Raw genomic sequence first — 26,452 nt, 5'->3', positions numbered from 1 at the left:
TGTCTAGGAATAATCATTATGCACCTGATCTGCTTGAATGAATATATGTCTGTTTTTAATACTCTGCATCTGATGTTATAAGGGTAAAATGCCTGCAAAATATCACATGTGATGATTGGAAGTTTGTATTAATAAAAACAAATTATTAGAAAGTAAAAGAGACCTTGCAATGCCCTCAAACGTGACCAACATATAATACGTAAGAGTAAAACTCAGATCGGCAAATTACTTTGTTTTTGTGTTTTTTTAGCAATTGAAATGTTTAAAAACAGCATAAAAGACATATAAAAAGCAGTGAATAATAGTAGGGCTATCTAAAACGAACATGCTTGTAATATCCAGAGAATAAAATCAATTGCAAAAGAGTCAGAGTGTGAGAAACCTAAAGTCCATGATATGCAAGGTAAAAGGTTGTCAAACGGCAGTCATCTCCTCACTTTGTTGTGGGTTTTTTTTTAAGGAGGGCCTACACTGCTTAACATTTTTTACCAATTCTTGCCAGTTCAGCTGGAAGCATGGTGCTAAAAATCCAATTCAATGCATTGTTACATTATGTTATGGGTTAAAAAAAAGTGGCTTTACTAGTATTCTCCGAAGGTGTTGCAGCGACTGACAGCAGCAGAGTAGATGTGTAAGAGTTTCAAATTTATAGCCGCATAGTCTGCACTTAACAATATTAGAGAGCAGTGGCCAGTTGGGATTAAAATGTTTAATTTGTAAAGAAAACATCCTTACTGCCAGAATTTGGATTAAATAGGCTTTCCCAATTGTACAATTAAGATAAGATTGTGCATGGAGGCCAACATGGTAGTCATTTTTATGTGGGGCTGCCAGGGCCCTTAGCGGTGGTGTGGACTTGATATTTTCCATGCTGCTGCTGCCATTAAATAGATGGACTAAGGGCTGTTTTTAATTTTAAATACATTTTGCAAAATATATTTCAAGGTGCCGGCTGTGATGCATGTATAATAATATTTTAGGAAGGACCCCATGCTAGCCCATTCAATGCACACAAGGTCAAATTCAAGTCTCATCAGAGACCCCCTGGTGCAATAAGGCAGCCTAAACACTCTTTCGTGGATTTCAGATGTAGTTTTTCCATGGTTTTATTAAGTTTGGCCCGGAAAGGCCTCGCAACCGTAGGTGATTGCTGATGGTAATACGGACCGAGCACTTTCGGATTGGGGCTGAGGTGGGGCTTTCAAGGGCTGTGTGCAGTTGGCAGAGTTTGGTGGTAATTAATGCAGCCTTATCCTTTAAGTGGCGGAGATGTATGTTAGATGAGCAATTTGCAAAAACCATGTGCCCAGATAGTTGTAAGATTTTGGACCTATGATTTTCAAAAGCTCCAAAGACCAATTGCAAGTTGTTTGCTTTTGCATCCTTCCGAATATTATCACCTTTGTTTTGGAGGCATTGCTATCATCTTATTTGCCTAGCTTTATATGTGTAGAGCGTTTAGGGCTCTCTGGATTCCTATTTTTGAATTGTTCAGCAGAACAATGTTGGCCGCATATTGCAATATTGTGATCTTAGTTTTACCTATTTTGGGGGGCATTAGATAGGCGTTGTTGAGTGCCCGAGACATGTCCGCTGTATATAGATTAAACAGAACGCACCCTCGCTTTAGCCCTTGGTTAGTGTTGATCTTCCCAGTTGGCGCAGTGTCTGAGAGCTTAACCCTCACCCATATTGATGAATATAATGAAATAATGACATTTAGCAGGTCACTAGGTATGCCCCATCCCTCAAGTTTGTTCCATAAGAAACCCCTGTCCACCAGGTTGAATGCTGATGAATAGTCCACGAAGCATGCGTAAAGAGCTCAAGATTTTTGGCTGTTCGCCTGGTGGATGAGGTAAGATAGAGTAATTATATTATTCAGTATGGAAGAGTTAGGTCTAAAACCCGTTTCACAGAATGGGATTATTGCGATTGTTGTTGCCCAAGTCTCAAGGTCTTTTAAAATTGTAGAGGCATATATATTAGCCTCTATGTCCAATAAGGCAATCAGGCAACGGTTAATAGGGTCTTGACTGTCGCCCTTTTTGAAAATTGGATGCAATATTGATCCTCTCCAGCTATCAGGCACATAATGGAACTTAAAACAAGTGGTAAAGAGTGAAGAAAGTATTGCAGACCATAGTGCTGGATCTTCCTTAAACAGTTGGACTGGAAGACCATTTGGGCCAGGTGCTCCTGAAGCTCGTGTTTTACATAACAATTTTTATATGCAAATGGATGTGCACTATGGGTCACAGCTATTGAATCTAAGATTTCTATTGAAAAGACTCTCGGCTGTGCGATTACATATAGTTTTTGTACGTACGAAGTACACATGGCTTCATTGATGGCATTACTCCTTGTGACATCCTGGCTTGTTTTGTTTCTGATATACCTCCATCAATCGGCCTGGTTTGGTTGCTCATAATCAAGTAAACGTATTGCCATTCCTTGTGTCTCTGCTGATTGTTGTACTGCCATACCAATTGCTTATGTGGTTTTCTTGCCTTGAAATATAATCTATCACTTTTTCACCACGCCTGGTAGCTTTAATTTGATGTTCCTTCACTGGACCCCACCCTGGCATGTCTTCATTCCATGCCTCTTACCTTAGACCCTCTTCTCCTATTCCACTGTATAGCATTGCGCTATAACCATTCCTAATGACGCAAATGTTCTTGTCATCTTACGAAACATGGCAGAGTGACTCCTACATGGCTTGCAATTGCATCCATCTGTATCTAGTCATTTAAATAATCTGCACTGGCTTCCTGAGGCCAAACACTCCAGGTTTAAATAATTTGTTTCATGTACTGAGCTCTCCACAACACCGGTTCTTACTACCTGGGCTACATAGTAAGCCACTATGTTCCTACCAAAACTCTGAACTATAAACTGCCCACAATCTCGCGGATCACTAACACCAATTACAGTGGAAACTCAGCACTTTTGCGTCCAAGGTGTGGAACTCGCTTTCCCTAGATATTCACCTATATTTCTATAAAGATGTGCTCAAGAAATACCTTAAAACAGGATTAATTGTTCAATTGTTCTCCTCTTCTGTTGCAGTGTAAGCCAAACTTTAGGTGGTACCAGAATGTCCTACCATGGGCAGCAGTGCTCTCTACAAAATCCTCATGCATTCACTCTTTTTATTTTCTTTGTTTGTCTAAACACTCGATAGGGAATGTTTTAATCTCTATCATGAAATCACATCATTACAAAAATCATGTATGTGGTGGCAATCCCAGAGCAGAGTCTTCACACACAACTGCCACACAATGATGACCTTTCTGGGTATATTCTAGGCAGTTTCTGTGGTGTGAAGTATTTCCTGTATAAATAATGGAATTGAGTTAATTTAAACCTGGCACGAGTAGAGATTGTCTTTATCTGTTCACATGCTTTTTTCAGTATTTGATTAGGACCTGGGTCAACCCAGCTTTTTTTTTAAATGTGCTATTTCTACCTGCATATATCGTCTCAGGCCATGTTTAATTTGTGATAAATTTTCACCAACGCTGAAATTAAGTATCATTGTGTGTGTTATACCTGGGGTTTCTCGGAAGGTGACCCATATTCCTCTTGCTATACAAGCCAGCCTAGCATGATGTAGAGACCGCCCTCTTTCCAGACAGTAGATCTCCTGCGTCTTTGCACAGGTGATGCGCTGATTCGGGATCTACAAGTCCCTCTCAGTTTTGCTTTCCCCCACCTCATTTCCTTACTGTCATTTCCCTCATATTTTTGAGTGACCTAATTATCCATATCGTCATCTGTAATGCAAATGGGGGTCGTTTTACTACTATTGTAAATCACTTTCCCTCAATCCATTGCTACTTGTTGCACTATTTATGGGTATTCTTCCGGGATGCTTTTTCCTATCATCTGACTTTCTTGTAACATACCCTGTGGACAAGTTCCTTCCATCAGAGTCTTTTCCCGGTTTGACTGGTTGTCAAACCAGCTGACTGCGTTCTACAGGTGAATACAGGAACATATATTGTAGTCCCATTCATCCTTGTTCCCAGGTAGGTTTAATATGTCTAATTAGGTATAGGAAACTTTAAGTTTGCCATTAAATTCCTACCGTTTGTAGAATTTCAGTAGCTTTTCTTTAAAAGTCCACATAGAGTACAACTTTTCGCAGTTAGTCTAAAACCCCGGCATCTCTATGAACTTCTGAAGCATTTGTAGTAACACCAGTACTGCCTTCGCCAGATTTTACTTAAATAAAGGCACGTCATCTGCATACATTCTTTATCCCACTTTCAGCACCCGATCCACCTTACCAATTCCCTTTGCACCTTTAACATAACAGGCACAGGAATGAATACACCTTTTGGAACTTCTGACAATGAGTATCCGAGTGAATACAATAACTGTAACTTTTTATAGGTTTGCTCGTACGTTCAGGATGGCCACTTGACATCTTCTGCGTAAACCCTTGGCAGACGGCAGGACCAGGTCTACCAGGTAATTCAATTACCACAATGGCACATTTCATAATTTGACTTTTACATATTTACATTTCACACTTTAATAATTTGGATTATATATTCTAGTGCAGAAGTCTTGAATGGTTCCTTGCTTGGCAAAAGAGCTTGTAAAAATATATTTGAGATCTAAACTGTGAAAGTGTAATTAGATGTGATTATTAATTAAACATAGCTGTATGCATTCTTCAGGCTATGCTATGGGCCTCATGCCTTTAAAGTTACACATATGTGCCATTAAGGAACTCAGAAAGACAGATGCAAAGGTCGAAACATTGCATTTTGTGACCTTCTGCATGCATCCCAGTTACCATATCAAGTTCCATAATGAACAGGTGTGAACTAATATTCAAGTTAAAACAGATGAATAATGAACAGGTTTATAAAGCACAAACAGCTGCTCTGAAAGGAAGGTCCTGGCGCTAGGTATTGGTAAGATACAACTGGGGAAACTGAAAGAGGAAGGGTCACCTAAATTAGGTCTCTCTGAAAAGGTGGGTTTTCAGTAGGCTCTGGAACAAATTCTCTGAGGTAGCGCATCTAATATGGTCAGGTAAAAGACTCCAGAGCTTGGTGCCAGATAAGAGAAGGAGCGTCCACCTGCTCTAGCCTTTTTTATTTTGGGAATGCAAAGAAAGTTGTGGTTGGCTGAGTGCAATGTTTTGTGAGTAAGATATCTTTTGATTTTATCACAGATATATGTCAGGCCTTTTATTTGACTGGCCCAAAATGTTATTGTCAGAGCTTTAAACTTAATTCTACTCTTGACAGGGAACCAGTGGAGGCCTTTCAATCCATTTCAGATTGATTGCCTTTTAAAAATATTCAGCACCAGTCTGGCTACCACGTTCTGAACCCGTTGCAATCTGCATATAAGTGCTTGAGGAGATCCAAAAAGCATTACGTTAGCATAATCGAGTCTGGATGTGACCAATGCATGAATAGTTTCTGGTGTATTCGGGAAGGCATTTGAGAGTCTTTCTGAAAGTTTTCAGCAAGGAGAAATAGATTCCTGCTGCAGCATTGACAAATGGCTTACATGAGAGGGCTTTGATTAGCTTTACCCCCAACTTTTTCACAGAGGCAGATAGTGCCAAGGGGATTCCCATTACGGTAGGCCACAGAGGGGTCAGGTCTGCGATGGATGAGGAGCCGAATATCAAAATGTCAGATGTTCAGATTTTTCAGAGTTTAAGCTGTTGTCTTTGTACAGACTCACGATCGAAATCTAGATTGCGAGGGGTGTAGCACATTTTTTACCTTGATAAAATTGGAAATCAGGTGATTAACCACAGATTCCAACATCTTCCCACAAGCAGGAAGAAGTGAGATAGGTCTGTAGCTGGCAGGGCATGAGCGGTACAAGTTAAGTTTTTTAAAAGTGGAAGGACCAACACTTCCTTCTAACATGCATACACTGAACCAGACTCAAGAGAAAAAAGGGTGTTCATCTGAGGATTCAAAGACTGAGAAACCCTTTTGAGAATGTTATGTGGACAAAGGTCCAACGGCGAGCCAGAATGAGCTTATAAGATCAGACGCAAAATGAAACACTTGATAAAAATATAAAACGACAATTCTTGCATGTACATCAGTTTTTTTCAATCACCAGGAGAAAGGCATTCAGCAACAGGAGGTGGTAATTTACTTTTATTTTCCAGTAATATAGAAAAATCATTGTTACCTTTGCAATCACGTCAAGAGTCAAGCGGCTCATCAGATCAAGCATACTAACTTCTGTTTTTCCATCTGAAAGTCCTTCTAGTTTTTCCATCAGTGTCTCAGCCTTCTCATTGAATGTTCCCATTAAGCCCATCAAGTATCTGTAGTAAATTGCATACACATTAAATCACATGGAGTATGTCAATCGCATTCATTTGTAACAATATCTATACAGAGCACTATACTACCTCTTCATGAATGCAAAACAAGTTCTAAATCGCTTCCTGATGGCTACCGATTCATGCTTGGAGCCCAAGGGCCCGATTACGATGACATTGGAAACGGCTCGCTCCTACGGCATCATAATTGGTTGTTCTGATTCCATTACGCATTTATAAGTTGTGGAGTAGTAGGTTTTGGTGTGCTCTGTCAAATGCAGCAGAGAGGTCTAAAACAATCAACATCCCCAGAAACCCATTGCCTGCAATTTCACTGCAACATACAAATGATTGAATTACGCTAGTTCAAGCACATTGGCTTAAATGCAAACTCATAGGCTCTCAGTGTCCACAAAGAGGTAGTCTCCCAAGTCAACCATCTAATCACACAATTACCGTATATTTAAGACAGTTATTATATACCTACTTTCTGAAACTGGAGAGCTGTGTATGTCTGCATATTGAAACACTATATATGACACATAGAATGATTAAAATTAACATATATGCTCATCAAGAAACATCCTATGTAACCATGATGAAGAATCTGGATTTCATGAAGTTAAGTATGTTTGTAATTTTTCTAAAAGAAGAAAATTACCTTTATTAATCGTACCATTTTTGATCAGAATCAAAATAGTTAACAATTTAAGAGAAGCAACAAATATCATTTAATTAACATTTTGGTCCCTCACCCTCTAAAATTTGAAATCATGCATACAGTGAGGTTGCTTCCTCCTCCCCTTCTCCCTCTATCCTCCCCTCAGCTACTCCTTCAAACAGGCTGTTAGTTTGAAAAAGGTGTCTCACTTACGACCGACTAAATGCTGGATCAAAGATTCTGCGTTGTTTGTACCAGCGATCATTATCCGTAGACGTCAACAAACCCTTTCCTAAACATCTGAGGAGACAAAAAATAACACTTTATAAATGGTTAACGTTCACCACTGACAGACCTAACACTTGGGTAGACATTTTAATGGCTGGCTAAAGTGCACACCTAAGCTGTATATGAATGTAGTAACTTTAATAGTGGGTGCCTTCCAAAATGCATCCCCAAAGTTTTTAATTCAAGATGTAAGACTGAGACAGCAGCTGGGGTCCTAGGCAAGTTGGTGCATTGCATAAACTTTTCAGAAGCCAAGGTGGTCATCAATCACTGTTTATAGGTGAAAGAGAATTCATGAGCATGATTGTTAATTCATAGAACGATATGATGGCTTTTGAGGAAGGGCCACCTGATAAGCTACCTAAAACGAAATAAAATTTTCAATGTGCAGTAAATTCAAAGATTTCCAAGAGTCTTAGGCAAACAGCCAGACACACCAAGAAAGAACCTAAAATAAAAATGTTATTTTTCAGCTCTTGTAGAAAGGCTATAATTTGTTCCTTCTGAGGTACAGAGGTGTTTATTTCACTGTCTGGTTCCTGTTACTTTGAATATTATACCCCCTAACTTAGCAAGCTTATTTTCAGTAGTGACAATCCAACCTGAGCTAGAGATCTCAAGGTCCTACTTGGAATATAAAGCCAAAATTCAGTTTGCAGGGAGAAAAGCCATCGTGATGGATGAACTTAAAAACAATCATTATGGTTTGAAATTTGATATGGTTGGAATTCAGTAGCAATCAGTAAATAATTTAATCTTTCTTGGGTTGGACTGACATGCACTCAGTAATTGAGCCAAGCTAGAACTCTAGCCTCCTTTGCAGAAATTGTGTAGCTGCCTTGGAAGCTCAACCAAAACTGTACATGCTAGGACCAAATTTCCATCAGGCTGAACTGTTGCTGAGATCAAATGAGAGTATGATGACAGCCCACCTAGAATGAGCTACCATTTCATTCTCAATGTGCAGTCAAAAGGGACTCCAAAGGCTTTAATTTCCTGTAGTTTCTTAATCATTTGTGGTTGACCTACGTGAGATAGCTTTCATTCAGCCTTGGATCTCTTTCACCAATAGATCCAATACCCCGGTATCTATATCAAAGTACCGACCAATCAGTTTGATCGATGTTATCCAGAAGGTGGTTGGCAGGGTCCTCCTCACGAGAATCGGAGCATGGATCGAGGATGACAATGTTCTGTCCCATTATCAAGCTGGGTTTAGGCAGAAGGTGGGAACTATGGACCGGGAATTTAGATTTTTTATGATTTACTGGAAAGTAGTGGTTCTAGGGAAAGGTAGTCTGTACCTGGCCTTCATAGATTTAAAGACCGCGTTTGACCTGGTACCCCAGGAAAAATTGTGGCAGACCCTCCAGCAACAGGGCATTTGCCCACTGATCCTCGACATGGTTAAACGTCTTCACGACTGAAACTATGCTAAAATCAGATGGGGATCAAAGGGGCAAACAACAGAGAGGATCGCGGTGGACAGGGGGGGTCCACCAGGGCTTGTGCTGGCCCCCACCCTGTTCTCATTATTCATCAACGGGGGGTGGATTATCTTGGGCAGGAACCAGCAGATGCTCCAACCCTGGCGGGCGAGAAGACACCAACCCTCCTGTTCGCCGACTATACTCTTCTGTTATCTAAATCACCGGGTGAGCTCCAGAGGCTTCTGAATAGGTTTGGCCTTTTCTGTAAATCCCGGGGGTTGTCAATCAACACTGATAAAACTAAATTGATGTCAATTAACCCCTCCAAAAGCTTCAGAAATTGCATCACTTTGAACGACTCCCCTCTGGACTGCGTTGATTCTTTTGACTACTTGTGAATCCGCGTCTCTAAGAACATGAGGTGGGGGCCCATCGAAACCAATGTGAAGTAGTAGGTCTCTGGTGCAGGTAGGAGTCTGGTCCTGGTTTTGGAGAGAGCACGAGAACCGCAGATGGAGCTGCTGCTGCTGCTGAGAGGGCGGAGAGGGGAGTAAAGCCTGACACCCCTGCCCGCTATTTCACCCACCTTTACAGTCGGCTCACCGGAGCTCCGGTACTCCGGTACTGCCTCGGCTGCCATTACTGTCACTGCAGTCCCGGTTGCCAGACGGGGGTCGGCGTCCGGTTCTTAATTTTGAATCACCGCTGAATCGCCCAGGTGAGGTGGCGTGAGTGGGGAGCAGCGCACTGGATCCAGCGCATAACGAGGGAGAAACGCGGCGGTGGAGCTGGCGGTGGTTTGAGCAGGTCCCCTGCACTTCTGCACCCCTGCATCTCTCACACCGCACCCCGTGAGCCAGCAACCAGCAACCGGTGCATCTGGTCTCGAGCAGAAAGATAGAACCGTGAGTGCCGGCTTCCTCTTAATTATTACAAACATTGCAAAACATTGCTCAAACATCGCGGTGGAGATTCGGTTCTGTCTGAGGAGTGGGGACGGCTCCGGGGTTTACAAGAGTTATTGAGGGTGCCGTCGATTGTTACTGTGGTTTTTGCCGTTTGCTGCAGTGGGTGCTAGGAAGCTGGGCAATAATGCCCTCTAAAGAGTTATACATTTAATTCAAAACCTTTAATTTTTAATTTCTAATTTCTGTTATTACACTATTTTGTTGTTCCTTCATTCTGGTGGTTGTGACAATAGTTTCTGGTTTGTTCCACCTCGAATTTACATCCAATAGATGAGCGTGTACTGTATATATAAGTAAACCATGACTAAGCAGCATTACCAGCACCTACAATTATAATTAATCTAAACAGTAAAAAGATAATTGCTGCTAGATATGCGTTCTGGCAAAGAAAGATCAGTTGGTTCTCCTAAGAAACGAACCCGAAGAAATCAAACATCCAATCTACAAAAAAAGGCTTGTGTAAAAGCTCAATAGGGGGCCACTCAGTCACTAATTTCTCCTATAGCAAGGATGTTCGAAAAATCGACTAAAATCCCACAGAAATTTGAATTTATGAAAGATCCATTAACCGCACTTATGACTATGCCTATGCAATCTGAGCACCATTTTAAATCCTTACAGTCCCCACTTAAACCAACAACTGGAACGAAAGTAACAAACGGGGTCTGGGCTCTAAACAACAAGGATGAAGCTAATCCCCCAGCTAAGCTCTATGATAATTCTGAGGGAACAGACCCACATACAGACCTAGGAAACGACCATCGATTGCATAAAATATCTGCGCAAGAACCAAAAAATGGCCCAGTGGAAAGTGCTGAAAGCTTAGAGTTCATTAACCAAGGAAACATCACACAGGCATCTTGTTATGAATCCGTTCCGAAACGGCTGGAGGCCAATGTGGTCATAAAAAATAATAAAGCTCTTTCTCCCATTGATTTGCAATTAGCACCTAAACCAGGTTTTCAAAATGTCTTAGAAGGAGCAAAGTTATTACATGTATCGGGAAACCAACATACAGACACAAATGGCCAATCCAAAATGCAAATATATGATTCTCAAGAACTAATGGAGCAGGAAAATAATAGTCACTTACAGATCATAGGAAGTTCCATCAATGAAATAGGAACCAAGCCACAACAACTGTCCGGCAATGGTTTTGCATTAATAAATGGGTCTGTAATAAAAAAAAAATCAATACTAATAAATGGATCATCAATCATAAAAGAAAATGCTCATATCCAACAGAATATACTATCTCCAACGCCCGCATTGTCAAGTACACACAAAGTCAGTCCAGACACTACAATAAACGATGTAGATAACAACAGTACCTCAAATACTAATGACAAAATCCTGACCTTAAATTAAAACAAACAGGTAAAATGGATGCAGGAACTATATGGGACATTCATTATCAAACCTCAGTATTAACCTTGGAAGCCTTAGCTTCCCAGTCTAAAAAAAGAACAAATTAGCCGACTTAAACAATTTAATAATAAAAGTTCAAGAGGAAAAAGTACCAACCTGCATAGAATGCACATGTGCTCCAATAATAAATAAACTAGTATTAATTCCAGATGTTGTAAATACTATATTGGAGGACTCCAAATACGCTATTTACAAACAGATTGCAGAAGACAGGGAGGGAACTGAAAACCAGTCCAAGAAAAACTCAATCTCTGAAAGCATCCATGAGCAACAGACCCAACTGCCCACAGAAAATAGTGATAGGTCAAATCTGATTAATCAAGTAAAACCAATCGTTGACTCAAGAAAAAACAAGGTAAACAATAGTTCAGGAGTCTCGCCCAGTATTGAAATCAAAGAAGATGAGGTCGCAGTGGCCTTTGAGCTAACAAAAAGACAGAAAAAGAAACTAGGGAAAGCAAGAAATAGGGTAAATAAGGAAAGCATTCTATCTAGTGAATCAGACATAGCTGAATCCAATAAAAGAACTACAACTCCAGACCCCAAAAATAGTAGAACTACAATTACTGCAAATAAAAAAATTAACAGAAAAAACTATTAAACGTGGGAGATATTAGGACGCCACAAATTAAAGGGACAAAAAACAATGTAGAAGAGATCACTGTTACCTCAAACCAAAACAATAATGACAAAAAAACATTAACCAGAGGAGACACTAGGAGGCCGCAAACTATAGTGACAAAAAATTCTGTTGAAGAGGTTTCATATTACGATATTTTTGCCAAACCATCCGCTCTCAGACTGAAACAAAGATCGAATGAAAGGTAAACAATTAGATATAGCGAAACCTCAGACCAAACCTTCGGATTATGTGAGGTCGAACATAAAACATTACAGAAGGCGCAAACATTAAATAAAATCAACTCAAATGGATGCATAATAAAAGATCTTACTCTTGATGGAATCCAAAACGAACAAACCCAGAGCATGACTGATGAATACAATGTTAAATCCTCAAGTGTATTAGGAACCATAGTATCTCATGAGAATGACGCACAAAGTCACATGCATCAAGAAAATCAAATCCGGACCGACCGCAATGAAAATAACTCATCCAGTCCATTGAGTACCTGTAAAATTGATGACCCGAATTATAACAAAATGTTAGGAAATTTTACTCATTGTAAAAAGAGGGAAGAGCAGGCAGATCACCTGTATGGAAAATAGAAGAACAAGAGAAAATATAGGGGTAACTACTCCAACCAAAAAAAGGATCACCCAAATAGTCCTCAAGACAGTATATGAATCAAGAGGCCCTCATGACATCTTAAATAGAGGAAACATCCTTCGGTTAATGAAAAACTTACCAACTCTTGATAGTATATTATCGAAAGACATTGAAACAGTAGCCTTTCAGCCAAATCCGGAAGGCACTATGCCACTAACACTGATATCAGTACCGACAGGCCCAATAGCGGACTCCATATTGAAGGAGCATGGACGTTTCCGTGAATGGGGTATATTCATAAGTCAACTCCCGCCAAAGGTTTATCCAACACCTCTTTTATATAGAGGAAGTAATGCAAAAATATATCACTCTGTTGAACACAACGCAGTTTTCTCCGTATTAAAGAATCCCCTCGGGAAAACAAGCCACGACGCTAAATCCTGCTCTATCCCAATAGAGAAAATGGACATTAATGAGGTAAACGACCATTGGATTAAGGCATCGCTTCATTGCTCAAAGGACCATTAACCAAACTTACCACAAAACCAACCTCCAGAATATCCTCGGTTATTGTCGAAATTGAAGCTATGCTCATGGAATATTAATGGGATCTCTGGTCAGTGGAAGGAAGCTAAAATCCAAACTTTTTCATCTCAATCCCATATAATTTTATTACAGGAAACATGGGCTACAGACCCATTCATGCTAAAACATCATACGGGATACTTTGAACCAGCCGTAAAATACCAGAAGTTTGGACGGCCTTGTGGAGGTTTAGCAATTTTCGTATCAAATGATCTAGATGCGAAACATGAGCTAATTCGAACAAACAATTCTAATCTTCTCGTTTTAAAAATTCATTATAAACCTGGTAAAAATATACCTTACAAAATGTTGACTCTAGTAAACGTCTATATTCCGCCGTATAGGTCCACAAAGAAAGTTCTGATTAATGCCTTGAATAACCTATTACTTGAGCAAATATTGGACGAGCCATTCGCTGATTATATTGTTAACGGGGATTTTAACACCAATTTGTTAATGCCCTTGACACGGAGTGAATTTGTTCAATCACAAAATCAACAATGGGCAATCCCTGACCCATTAACGGAAACAAAAAATGTTAGTAAACAAAATAAAATAGGGATAAAACTGGTGAATGACATGGAAGCGTTAGGCCTTAGAATATAGAACGGCAGATTTTCAACTGACTCTCCACCGGCTTGTTCATTTCATTCAAGTAATGGTTCCTCACTAATTGACTACACCTTGACGTCTCTATCAATTTTCCACCAGGTGACATCTTATTCTCTGAATAAAGTAACTGAAAGTGACCACAGCCAGCAAATCATAGATAATAATTATTATGTCCAAAATCTGAGACTTTCAAGACTATTCCTGGAGAGATCTGTACCATTAATTACTCAAAACGTATATGGAAACCTGAAAATAAGGATGAGACCACGGCAAGGGCAAAAAAGCTGGTGACAGAATCTATGGTTGAAAACAGTACAAATCCCATTGAACGATGGGAAAATTTTACTCACAAAGTAGTCACTGTTAATACTTTACCAACAAGTGCTCATGGAAGAAAAGGTCCATATAAGGGAAAAGTGGAAGGTGCAGTGAATTACATCTCCCTTCCATATGCTGTAAGGAAACTTAGACACCTTCGAAATAGGCTGAGGAGGCACCTAATGAGGTCTCCGCTTAACAAAGTTGCAGCCGCTTCACTGAAGAATACCAACCATCAATTAAAGAAAGCGATATGGAATGAAAAGAATAAAGCCAGGCAAGACCTATGGACAAAAATATTCCATGCTAGTACATTGGCAAATTCAAGGGAGTTTTGGAGAATAATTAATGGCTTATCTAGACCAAAGAATCTTTGAATTGGAACAAGTCTATCTGAGGAAAAATGGGTGACGTTTCTTAAATCTCATCTTAACCCAAATCAACTGACCCCGACGCAATCAAATGATGGCATTTCTGAAACTGAGATCTGCAAAGAAGGAGATAGCGAGATAATTTTAACAAACAGTCAAGTGGCTAGACTGATAAAAAAACAAAAGGATGATGCCCCTGGTCCGAATGGCATTCCTTTTTCACTCTTTAAAGAAGCGCCCGATTTTTGGTCAGATCATCTTACTGAGGTTTTTAATGATGTGGTTGTAAGAGGAGAAATTCCGAATTCATGGAAAGGATCGCTCATACTACCCATATTTAAGAAAGGCAATTGGCAACAGCCAGAATACTACCGTTTAATCACATTACAGGATACAGACGCAAAGCTGTTCGCCGGTATTCTTCTGATGAACCCAACACACTGGGCAAAACAAGAACAGGTAATACCCCCAAACCAAACAGGCTTTGTCAAAGGCCTTGGAACGTCAACAAATCTTTTAATCTTAGCAATACTAATAGAAAAAGCTATACTAGCCAAATTACCCTTATATTTTTGCTTCGTGGATTTTAAATCTGCCTTCGACTGTGTCGATCGAGAACTTCTGTGGGTCAAGCTGGCAAAACAAGGAATCCCAGTAAAGCTGTTAAAGATGATTAAGCTCTTGCACTCTGAAACTTGGGTCAGGGTGAGGTCGGGTAACGTCTCAAAGTTAACCAAAATAATTCCAACATCGAGTGGGCTCAAACAGGGTTGTGTGTTGGCTCCCTTACTTTTAAATTTATTTTTAGCTGACCTTACTTCCGAACTAAACGCCATTAATGCGCATCCACCAAGGTTAGCTAAAACTCAGATATCCAGCTTACTATATGCGGATGATGTTATACTTATGAGCCATACAAAGGTGGGGTTGCAACGACTGATTGACGGCATCTCCAAATACTCCGAGGAAAATGGTATGCAGATAAACTATGCTAAGACCAAAGTGATGGTAATAACAAAAAACGTGCGACTAAAACACACACATATATGGTTCCTGCAAGGCAAAAAATTAGAACAAGTTAAAGACTATAAGTACTTGGGTGTAACTTACAGTGATAATGGCAAGTTCGTGAGTCACAAACATGATATTACAAGGAAAGCGAATTCCCTTATTGGTGCATTTAGATCAATCCAGAAATCCATTGGGAATTTGTCTTATCGTCCCTTAATAAAATCTATTGCAGCAAAATTACTACCTACTCTGTCATATGGTAGTGAGGTGCTCAACGGGCAGAATGCTGAGATTATCAACACCTCGGTTGCAAAAACCTATAGACTTTTATTTTCTCTCCCAAAGAATACCTCACAAACCCAAGTGAGATTGGAATTCGGCCTAAACGACCAATCTTGTGCAAGAAAGGGAAACATAATTAAAGTGGGGAACAGAATAAAAAACGATCACGACAATAAAATGTCTCATCTACTTTGGCAAGAAATAAGTCATAACTGCTCCCTAACTACCGCCTCCTATTTAAATATAGCAATAAATGAGTATGGTATAGCACCTATCTGGAACTCCATGGTTAAACAGGAGAGTTTTAAAAAAACTGTAAATAAAATTACGGACTATCTTGCCTTGATAAAGGACAAAGATAACTTTGTTAAAAGACAGCATGCGTGGTCAATCGTAAATGGTTATAAGAAAAAGAAGATACAAACCTACCTGGAAACATCTTGGTAAAAAAAAAAAAAACATTTTTTATCAATGCTAGGTTTGGTATCTTTCCAGGCTTATGCCACTTGGCACCATGGAAAAGAACGGATGATATCTGTTTGTGTAGGCTATGTAAATCTGGTCAAGAAAACATCTTACACTTAACGTGCCTTTGCCCGAACCTGGAAGCAGAAAGAAAAAGTATACTTAAGAAACTGTTTAATGAACGAGGAGTAAGGACTTGCAGACAGGCTCTGATGGCAACCTTAGATCCAGATGACCTATCAATTAACTCAGCTTTTGTGAAATTTCTTATATTGGCCCAAAAAAACGTTGGAAGCCTGTCTTTGATCTGACTATAATCAGTGTCAAGATGATTCTACTAATTAATAATTTTAAAGGACAGAATATTTTATTGTATTATTAGTAGTATTTGAATTTATGCATTGTGTTACCATTTTTTACTTGTATAAGTTTTAGCTGTTTTGTAAGATTTTAATTAATCAAACAAATAAAAACTAATTGAAATTGAAATTGAGGTGGGGTCCCCATTTAGCCAAAATGCTCCTGAACCACAAGCGGGTTTCGGGGGCAATTGCTAGGGAACAACGTAAGTCTGTGAGTAGGTTAGTAGCCCTGACCCTAGTGGTCTATGATGGGAAGGCACTCCTGTCGGCCCTATATGGGGCCAAACTTTGGGGCTTTGAGAATGTGAGTGAGCTCGCCAAATCCGAAAATAAGTTTCTGGGAGACCGCATTTCCCTCCCTCCATCCACCCCGCTGAAACCCTTATTTTATGACATTGGGAAACGTTCCATACAGGACATCGCTTGTTTGCGTCCCCTGTTATTTTGGTCACGCCTAAGAAGGACTCCCGAGCTTTCCAATTATGTGGCCGCCCTTGATGAATTAAAACTAGCTGATTCTGGGAGTCGAATCAAATGGCTAGTCGACCTCAGTCAGCTTTAATCTGCTTTTGGGTTCAAGGAGGCATGGGCTACCCAGGTCCCACCCACAAAGCAAGATCTGAAGAGAGCTTATTGGAACTGGGTGCAGACACAAGAGCTCTTGAACCCCAAGTTGGGAAAACTGACCGAGGGGTTCTTTGACCATAAAATTACTTGTGTCTTGGAATCGTATTTAGATTTCATCCAGGTCCCGCGGGATAGGTCTCTGTACATCAAGTTGAGACTCGGGACTCTCCCTGTCAATAGTGTGACAGGGCTCTGGAAGGGGCCAAATCTGTCATTGGTGCCCTGTACAGGTTGTCGCTATCACAATGAGTCCATTGCCCATTTCCTCTTTGCTTGTCCAGCTTATAGAAGGGCCAGAGTTAAATGGCTTAAACCAGTGTGCAAAATGTTGGGCCCAAGGAATCATTGTGCAGCTCTCTGCATTCTAAGAACTGATACCTCATCACCAACAATGATTTGTGGAGTGGCCAAGTTTCTGGGTATAGCCTGGCTAACACTGAGAAAGTTTGTAGAAAAGAAGTGCTAGTCCAGGCAACCCAGAGGCTTTTGACTGGGATTCCATCAAAATATCTGGCCCTCCAAATACATTTTAAAGTGCACCAGCCTTATGGTTCTGAAGCGGTATTGCCAGTATGAAATACTGGCCCATTCCCTCCTGGCTCTTCTATTATCCTTTTTGTAGTATACCCCTGAATGAAATGTTTTATGCTTTGGCTGTTTGGGAATTATCCTCATTTTATATTCTTGCTTTTAACGGTGTTATCCGCTCTGATGAATTTTTAATGTTTGATATATGTATATTTTTAACATGTGTGTCATTTCATGTCGCATGTCTTTTTTTACCATCGGTATTGTTTTATTCTGTAAATGCTTTCATGATATTTTATATCGAATAAAGCTAATACAACAACAACATATCAAAGTACCTGTTCAAAGTGAACAGCATCTGTGTGTCATCTGCTTAGATATGATACCTTATAACATGGGCTTTTAATAAATCATTGCACAATCTCATATTATCATTAGAAATTAAGGGTGTGGGGGGAGCCCTGCACAAGTCAATTTGTAGATGTCACCACTGCAACTAAGGAATGAGAGAAGCCCTGGGGACTCCAGATGTAGAAGCCGCCACTGGAGATGAACCTTTCCATTGCTCCAGAGTTGAGTGGGAAGATCTAGCTACATGCTGCAAACTAATCCTTATGTCAATATCAATTATATTAAAAGTGTCAGAAGGCTTCTGCAACTCTAAAAAGGCCTCCTACCATACAGCAGCATGCCATTTAAGCAGACTTTTTTGAACTTCCAATAACAGTGTCCATATTTTCCGATAAGAACCAAAGGCTGATTGTCAGTCACCCAGTAGACCACTGTCCTACACGTGTTTAGAAAACTGTTTAGATGGCACCTCTTGCTTCTGGATGCTGGTAACACCCTGCTTCATGGTCTCCCAGACTCCACAGTGTTACCCCACTTAAATGCATCCAATACATCTTCGTAGGTTAGGGCTGAGAATGGTGAAACAAACAAAAAAAGAAATTTCACTTTGAATGTTATGTGTGCGTTCTCTTAGGGAGGCTGGTCATCAGAGTTCAGAGGTAGTTCTATTAGCAATCCCATTTGACTGTTTCTTTCCATTCCTTTCTGATCCTCTTAAATCTCATTTTTACCTTCTTTTGCTTGTACGCATTTACAAAGTTCAGACCCCACATTGATACATCTAGGGTGTTTGCTGGCTTCCAACTGATGGGTTTTGTCCTTTCAGTTAGTAACACGACAAGGGCTATAAACTTGCAGTTGGACTTGCCATACCTCTCAACAGGCAGAGTTTATGGTTATACAGGTTCTGTCTTTCAGTCAGATGAGTTACATGGGTAGTAACACACCTTCAGTAGCTTCATATTACTTGACATGCTCAGGTCATATGGTAAATAGCGGTATCTTCCATTTTGTATGGTGCATTTGTGTGGGATTATTGAGTACATATTATGTATTCGTTTGGGTGTTAGATACATTTGGTGTTACATAAATGAATAGAATCAATTTAAACTTAGCATTCCTAGACATCATAGGTATGTTGGAGAACTGCAAGCAATTCCCTTTCTGTTAGTTCTTCAACCAGGTCCCTGTCCCACTTCCCCCCAGGCTCTCCCCGCTCCTTTACCCTAGTGTCTTATATTGCCAGGTTACCATAAGGCATTGCCTTCCCCATGTAAATACTATTTGCAGCACGTTGTCTGTTTCTAAATCAACCTCGGAATAACTGTACATTTCAGCTGTTGCTTTATATAGGGCGGCTTGTGTGAGAACCCTTCCCATTGTTTTTTCATATTCTTTCTTGAGCTCTGCAAATGATAATAGGATTCACATATCGTACAACTGCCCTACTTTAGTGATCATTGCTTTTTTTCCATATTCTGCAATTGCCCAGGGTATCAGCACGTTTGAGCGCAAGTGTGCTCCATAGTTTCCAATAGGAGACAGTTTTTTAGTATCTAATCCAGCTTTATTCGGCCATCTGTAGCAGTACCAAGAGTGGTTTTGAGTGGGAATGTATGCCAAACAGCAAATTAATTACTGAGATGGTGCCTAGATTTGCCTGTACATATTTCGCTTCTAGATTTGACTTTGGGTTCAGCCATTTTCCCTACTATTGAACCTGGCCCTTTTTGCAGCGTTACACCAGATCTTTTTGTCCTCCTCCTGTATTTTTTCTGACCTGTTTTGGTTTGCTTTAGGACTCTGGGCACTTTACCACTGCTAATCAGTGCTAAAGTGCCTGTGTTCTCTCCTTTAAACTTGGGTATGATTGGTCTACGTCAGTTTGGCATATTTAATTTACCTGTACATCCCATGTACAGTGGTATCCAATATACCCAGGGGCTGTAAAACTTCACCCACTGTAGTAGCCTTTCAAACCTGTGCGTAGTTTACTGCCACAATAATTTGGCATTTAAAGTTACTTGCCAAGTCTGGAGCTCACCTTTTACTACATATAGGTCATCCCTAAGGTAGGCCCTAGATAGCCCTATAGCCCTATGAGTACATGTAGTGTGGGAGGTCATTCATAATTATAAGAGATATAGTGTCACAGAGCGCTCATGCCATGAAGCATGTGGTGACCAAACAAGGTGCAATATATCAACTACCCGTTCACTACGAGTGGGCACTCTGGCTAGTAAAATCCCAAATAATCAAGAGTGTTGGAAACGACCGCCTGGTCACTACATGTACTTACACTTCATGGCATGGGTTTGCAGCACCCTGACCAGGCTTTCACTGTTTTGACACTTGATGTCTGGCGATGGGCTTCCCTTTTTACGACAGACATTTTCTCACTTCACCTCATTGTTTCTTTCTAGAATTTACACCCCCTGATGAAGGGCTGAAGAAGCCCGAAATGCATTGGGATGAGCTGAAATTTGTATGAAGCATCCTATTCATAGATTAATGAATATATTGCAAAAGAAAAGTTACGCATCATGAACATTTTGATCATTCTTGAATGAAGCAATTCTCAAACTAATTAAACAAACTAATCAATGAAATTGTATATCATTTGATGCCTAATATTGATGAATATTGGATTATGTACCTTCTTTTGGGAACTCAGCAGTGCATGTAAAGGACTTTTTCCCTAGGGGGGAGCGCTTCCTATAAGTAAAAGGTAAGACATGTGCCTTTATTATGGGGCATGTCCTAGTAGTGACAAACAGCCTATTTGGTTTGTCACTGCTGTGAGGCCTGCTCATCCCATAAGTTTGCATTGGGAACTCCCTCATATGTGTTCAGTGGTAATTTCTGATCTGAAAGGTGCCCCGTTTGGTATTTTTGGAATAGTGGTGATAAGTCCTGCTTATTAGTGAAAGTGGATTTTTCATTACTATTTTAGAAATGCCATTTTTAGAAAGTGTACAACAAGAAATTGCCTAAACCTCACTTACTGAAAGTAAAGACGACTTTTGGGGTCAGAGGACTATTTATTATGACCAGACCCTGGCATCATTATTTCATGCCACTTTTTTATAATTTTTCTTTACATTTCTACTACACATTAAATAGCAAAAAGGCAAAACACACTGTACACTATGATATTTACACTATTGTTCATACTACATGGCATGTAAAGTTACAAACTAACATAAATCATCCTACACAGAATCGTTACAAAAACACAACATTACGTACAAAGAAATCAATGGATGAACAAACTCAATAGAACGAGGAATATAAGCCAACAAATGGCCAATGTTTGAAAAAATTATGTAGGCTAACTGTTCCTAGTGTCTCTTTCAAGCCAATACTCTATTCCTCCGGCACATCTGGAGGAATAGAGTGTTACATGGCTTGTGAGTGGCTAGATGGCCAGAGGAAGCAAGATGAGAGACTGCAGGCACCATCTTTGTAACCTTCATGGTTCTGAGAACATCTTCCCTAATTTACCATAGGAATTTGGATTTGTATAGAATAATTGAATCTATTCTTAGATTTCAGCTCCAAAACGTATTGTCCAGGGATTTTAAACAGCTACTCCCAGTCCATCATATCAGTCAGTTTGTAATGTATTATATCATTTAAAAAACTGTTATGTTATGGTAAAATGCTTATGGAGCGCAACAGCTACACACAGTTTTCCAGCGCTTTTAGCAACAGATAAAGTTTCTCACAGCTCAGGTGATTCAAAACAGCCACGTCCTTAGTTGGTTACAAAAAGTGGGCAAGATCTCAGGTGTTCTGGCAAAGTGTTCCAAAGCTCAGTAATGTAAAAGCGCGACCTACCATGGGAGTACGTTTAATCTTAGGGACAGTGCACAAGGAAAGGTTGATGGAATGTAGATAGCGAGTGGGCTAATGTGGTTTTATCAGACCATTGATATGGTGGATGGCGATCCCTGCCTTTGCTTTGAAGACATAACACAAAGCCTGGAATTGGACATACTTTTCAACCCCTAGCCAGTGAAGCTTGCTGCGGAGAGATGTAACCGAGGCATGTTTTGGTAGTCGATAGATCAGCCTTACAACCTCATTCTGCACCACCTGCATATGTCTCATGGAGGCTGTATCAGGCCCCAGGTACAGGATGTTACTATAATCCAGGCGAGATAGAAGGAGAGCCTGGAGGAAAGTTCTTTGGGTAGATATGGGGAGAATCCAGATGAATTTCCATAGCCATTTCAAAGTAACAAAGCAGGATCCACATACCTTTGCCACATGCGGCTTCATGGAGAGCATATTGTCTACCAAGAACCCTATGTTCTTGACTTTGGAAGCAGGGATAGGGATATCACCCAGAACAGCTGGCCAGTGCTGTGGTACCCAGAGGCACGGGTTCTTTCCAAGGACCAACACCTCAATTTTCTCACCATTCAGCGAGTAGTTATTCATCCATGAGGCTACTTGAGTCAAGCAGGAGTTCAAAGACACAGAGCTGTGTTTCATAGTGGATGATAATGAAAAGATGATTTGGATATCATCAGCATACATCATCAGCATAGGAAAATAAAGTGAGAACACAGTTTTCCACCAGCTCTGCCAAGTGGCACACATAGATATAAAATAAAAGTGCTGGACTCAGAGCTGATCCTTGAGGAACCTCAGAGGTAAAATCATGACACATGGATGAAGCTCTGCCTGAGGAAACCTAGAAAGTTTGACCCTTGAAGAAAGTGGATAACCAAGCCAAAGCTATTCCTTGGATCCCTAATTGTGTCAGTCTCCCTATGAGCGTGTCATGGAACACAGTATCAAAGGCAACCCTGTGATCTAGTAGAATCAGACCTGCAATCTCGCCCTCATCTAGGAGCATCCTGAGGTGTTCTTTAACTCCAAGGAGGGTGGACTCGGTACTGTGACCTGGTCTGAACTCTGATTGGGAGTCATGTTAAAAAAATTGAGACTCCACAGAAGCAGAGAGTTGTATACCGACATACTGTTCTAGAATTCTAGGCAGAGTAGGAATAAAGGAAACAGGTCTATAATTAGATCAATTGGTGGGATTCAAGCTGGACTGCTTCAGAAGAGGAAGAACAGTAGCATGCATCCATAACTGAGGAATGGAGCCCTTCTGCAATGAACAATTAAGGAGTCTTACCAGAGGAAGCATGGTGTCCTGATCTTAAGGACAAAGTTTGGCAGGGGAAGGGGATCCCTGGGAGAACCAGATGTTATAGATTGTGACAAAGACACAAGGGTCCCGGTTCCTGTGGGCTGGTAGTGGGAGCAACAGCGCTTCTGTGGCGGCCATATTGGGTGAGGGGTGCGGGGTGCACGCTCTAGTGGCTCAGTCGACGACCTCCTCTTAAGGGAGGTAACCAGGGGGCTCGGTCTTGACATCCTTAGCTCCGCTGATTTCACGAGCGGACACGAGACCTACCTGAGCGCTACACGGCGCTATTCTGAGCTGAGGCGCGCTTTTAATAGCAATATTGCGGCGTGTTTTTAAAATCCTTTCTAGATATTTACATTAATCTTCATTTGTTTATCCCCTGTTCTTAAAGCAACTCCACATACCTGCACCATAATCGTGACTGCCACCGCGCTTTGCGGGTCCCGGTTCCTGTGGGCTGGTAGTGGGAGCAACAGCGCTTCTGTGGCGGCCATATTGGGTGAGGGGTGCGGGGTGCAGTGGCTCAGTCGACGACCTCCTCTTAAGGGAGTCATGCTCACGCGCAGCGGTCACGCGCAGCGGATACGCCGGATCACCGCCGGAGTCACGCCAGAGTCCAGCCCGTCTGCGCCCGTCAGCGTCCAGGAGGCGAACGGGGCGGCGGGTCGGGCTCTGCCACTGGGCGTATATGCCCCTGGGCCTCCCATGCTCCGATATACATCATGTGAGCTACGCTCCTTACAATACTCCTCGGGTGACTTCTGTACTGTCTTCCTCGGTCGCTATAGGGGTAAGTCTCGCTGCCCTGGATGCGGATGGCGCCCTAGCTGTGTTACGTCTTTGCTTCCCAATAAAAAGATTGACCATATTGGGTATCCTTGCATGCTGCTAAACACTAGATCTGTGGGCAGACATGTGCAGGATATCTTCGATCTTTTAGATATGGAAAAGCCACTCTGTCTCATGTTAACTGAGACGTGGCTGGGGGAATTTTCAAATCCCGATGTGGCTTTAGCCATTCCACCTGATTATAATGTTTTCAGGAAGGACAGACTCAAGGGAAGGGGTGGTGGAGTGGCATTGGCGGTGAAGAAATGCGTGACTTGTTCCATTCTGCCTGTAGATGATATCCGCGGCTCTGAGTCCCTTGCCTTCTCCATCACTCTAGCGCCTCATCAATCCTTTAAAGGTCTATTAGTTTATAGGCCACCCGGCCCCCCTGGAACCTTCTTTGAAGAGTTCGAGTCGGTCCTATCAGGACTGGCCTTGAAGGCAGAACATTGCATTGTTGCTGGGGATTTTAACTTCCGCATGGATGAGCCATCGGACCCGGATACTATTAAACTTCTGGAGGCCACGGCTCCCCTGGGCCTGATCCCGTATCTTCAGGGGCCAACGCATGACAAGGGACATACTCTTGATCAGGTCTTCTCGACATCTCCTTTGGAGGTGAAGGAGATTATTCCGGTGCTCTGGTCAGACCACAGGTTAGCCAAATTTTTGGTTAAAGGTACGGTGAAACTGGCTAATCCTGCGTCTCAGCAACAGGGCCGTGCCCTTAGGGTCTACCATTGCGTGACTCCAGCTATGCTGGCTCAGGCCGCTTTGGATCACCCGTGCCCTCTCTCAGGAGATTTGGAGAAGGACCTTGAGTCTCTGCAGGCTTGGCTTTTGGACAGGCTAAATGATCTTGCCCCAGTGATGGCCCCCCGCTTAACATCGAAACGGGCTTAGGCCCCTTGGTTCACTGCGGCACTGTCGACTGCCCGGCAGCTTTGTAAGGTGTCGGAAAGAGCCTGGCGATCTCAATATGACCCTGTGGCAAGGCTGACCTATAAGACAGCGGTTAAGGCCTATCAGCGGGACATTCGTCTGGGAAAAAAAGCCTACCTTGCAGGGAGAATAGAAGCCGCCTCCAATTCCTGTAAGGAGATTTTTTCCATAGTTAGAGAATTTACGGCCCCTCGTTCTAATGCATCCCGAGGCATGCCCTCTAAGTCCTGGGCTTCTGATCTTGCTAACTTTTTCACCAGCAAGATTAAGCTTATCCAGGACTCTTTTCAACTGGTGGCGCCCGTGGGGCCGATTAACCCCGAGGATGATTCGTGCCTCGAGGTCTCATCAGGCCCGATGCTGGCTGTCTTTCCACCCATCTCAGCCCCTGCTTCCCTAGCGCTTATGGGCAATCTCAAATCTGAGTCGCCCTTGGACCCCTGCCCGGCCAAATTTTTGGCAAAAATGGCGGAAGTTATTAACCCGTTGGCTAATCCACTTCTGAATCTCTCGCTTAGCCAGGGTTTGGTTCCGCAAGCCTAGAAGCAGGCAATGGTCATCCCTTTGCTGAAGAAGCCTGGTCTTGATCCTGAGGCACCGGTCAATTATAGACCGATTTCTCTTTTACCAGCTTTCATGAAAATTTTAGAGAAGCACATACACACGGCGCTCTCCAATTTCCTGGAAACGCATGAGATTTTGCACGCTACTCAATCCGGCTTCCGTCCAAACCTCAGTACAGAGACAGCGCTCCTGGAGGTGTCAGAAGTCATTAAAGGGGTACTGGACTCTGGGGGCAAGGCCATGCTGGTCATGTTGGACTTGTCGGCGGCCTTTGACACCGTTCCCCATGAGGGCCTTCTCGCCAGACTCTATGAGATTGGCCTTAGGGGGACGGTGCTCAGCTGGTTTTCATCTTTCCTAGCTGACCGCCGACAAACGATCTGGGTCCCCCCAGACTCGGCCGCGATGCCGCCACTGGGAGTCGGGGTCCCGCAGGGCTCTATATTGAGCCCGACCCTCTTTAACATCTTTATGACCCCTCTGGCGGCATTGGCGGAGTCGTTCGGGGCCCGGATCGTTTCCTATGCCGACGACACACAGCTCCTCTTCTCTTGTAAGAGGGGAGGAGATTTTAATGGAGAGAGTATCCGGGATTGCCTTGAGGCTGTCTTTAGATGGTTTCATCTGAGCGGCCTCAAGTGCAACTCAGAGAAGTCTGAGGTACTCTTCTTCGGATGTGCGTCGGATCCTGACTAGCTAGCTTGGTGGCCTATTAACATGTTTCCACCATCCTGTCCATCTCTAGTAGCTAAGAACCTGGGGGTCAAGTTGGACAAGGGTCTGACGTTGAGATCCCAGATCCTAGGGGTGACGGGTACATGTTTTGGCCTCCTTAAAATGCTGAGGAGGTTTCTACCCCTTCTATCTGAAGAACATAGGAAGCTGACCGTGCAGGCTCTGATCGGTTCTAGGTTGGATTATGCTAATGTCCTTTACCTGGGCCTGCCAGAATATTTGCTGCAGCGACTCCAGGTTGTGCAGAATGCTGCGGCGAGAGCCATTTATGGCCTAAATAGGCGAGCCAGTGCTGCTGGTCTTTTGCAGACCATACATTGGCTGCCTATCCGTAAGCGGATTGCCTTCAAGGCACTAACTTTGGCCTATAAAGCCCTCC

At 42.0% G+C, this 26,452-nt stretch overlaps 1 protein-coding gene across 2 annotated transcripts in view; it reads right to left on the bottom strand.

Moving 5' to 3' along the window:
• LOC144781359 (cholesterol 24-hydroxylase-like) overlaps positions 1–26,452 on the bottom strand; it is a 345,923-nt gene that overhangs the window by 139,915 nt on the left and 179,556 nt on the right. For both annotated transcript variants that reach the window (XM_078660148.1, XM_078660147.1), the window contains exons 5-6: positions 7,194–7,280; positions 6,184–6,322 (exon numbers count right to left, since the gene is read on the bottom strand). In XM_078660148.1, coding sequence (XP_078516274.1) covers positions 6,184–6,322; positions 7,194–7,280 — 226 coding nt within the window. The remainder of the gene's footprint in view (positions 1–6,183; positions 6,323–7,193; positions 7,281–26,452) is intronic.

This window comes from Lissotriton helveticus, chromosome 9 (genome assembly GCF_964261635.1).
Source record: "Lissotriton helveticus chromosome 9, aLisHel1.1, whole genome shotgun sequence".
In the NCBI taxonomy this organism is placed as follows: domain Eukaryota; kingdom Metazoa; phylum Chordata; class Amphibia; order Caudata; family Salamandridae; genus Lissotriton; species Lissotriton helveticus.
The sequence above is the reverse complement of the archived record's forward strand: the minus strand, read 5'-3'. Positions and strand labels throughout refer to the sequence as shown.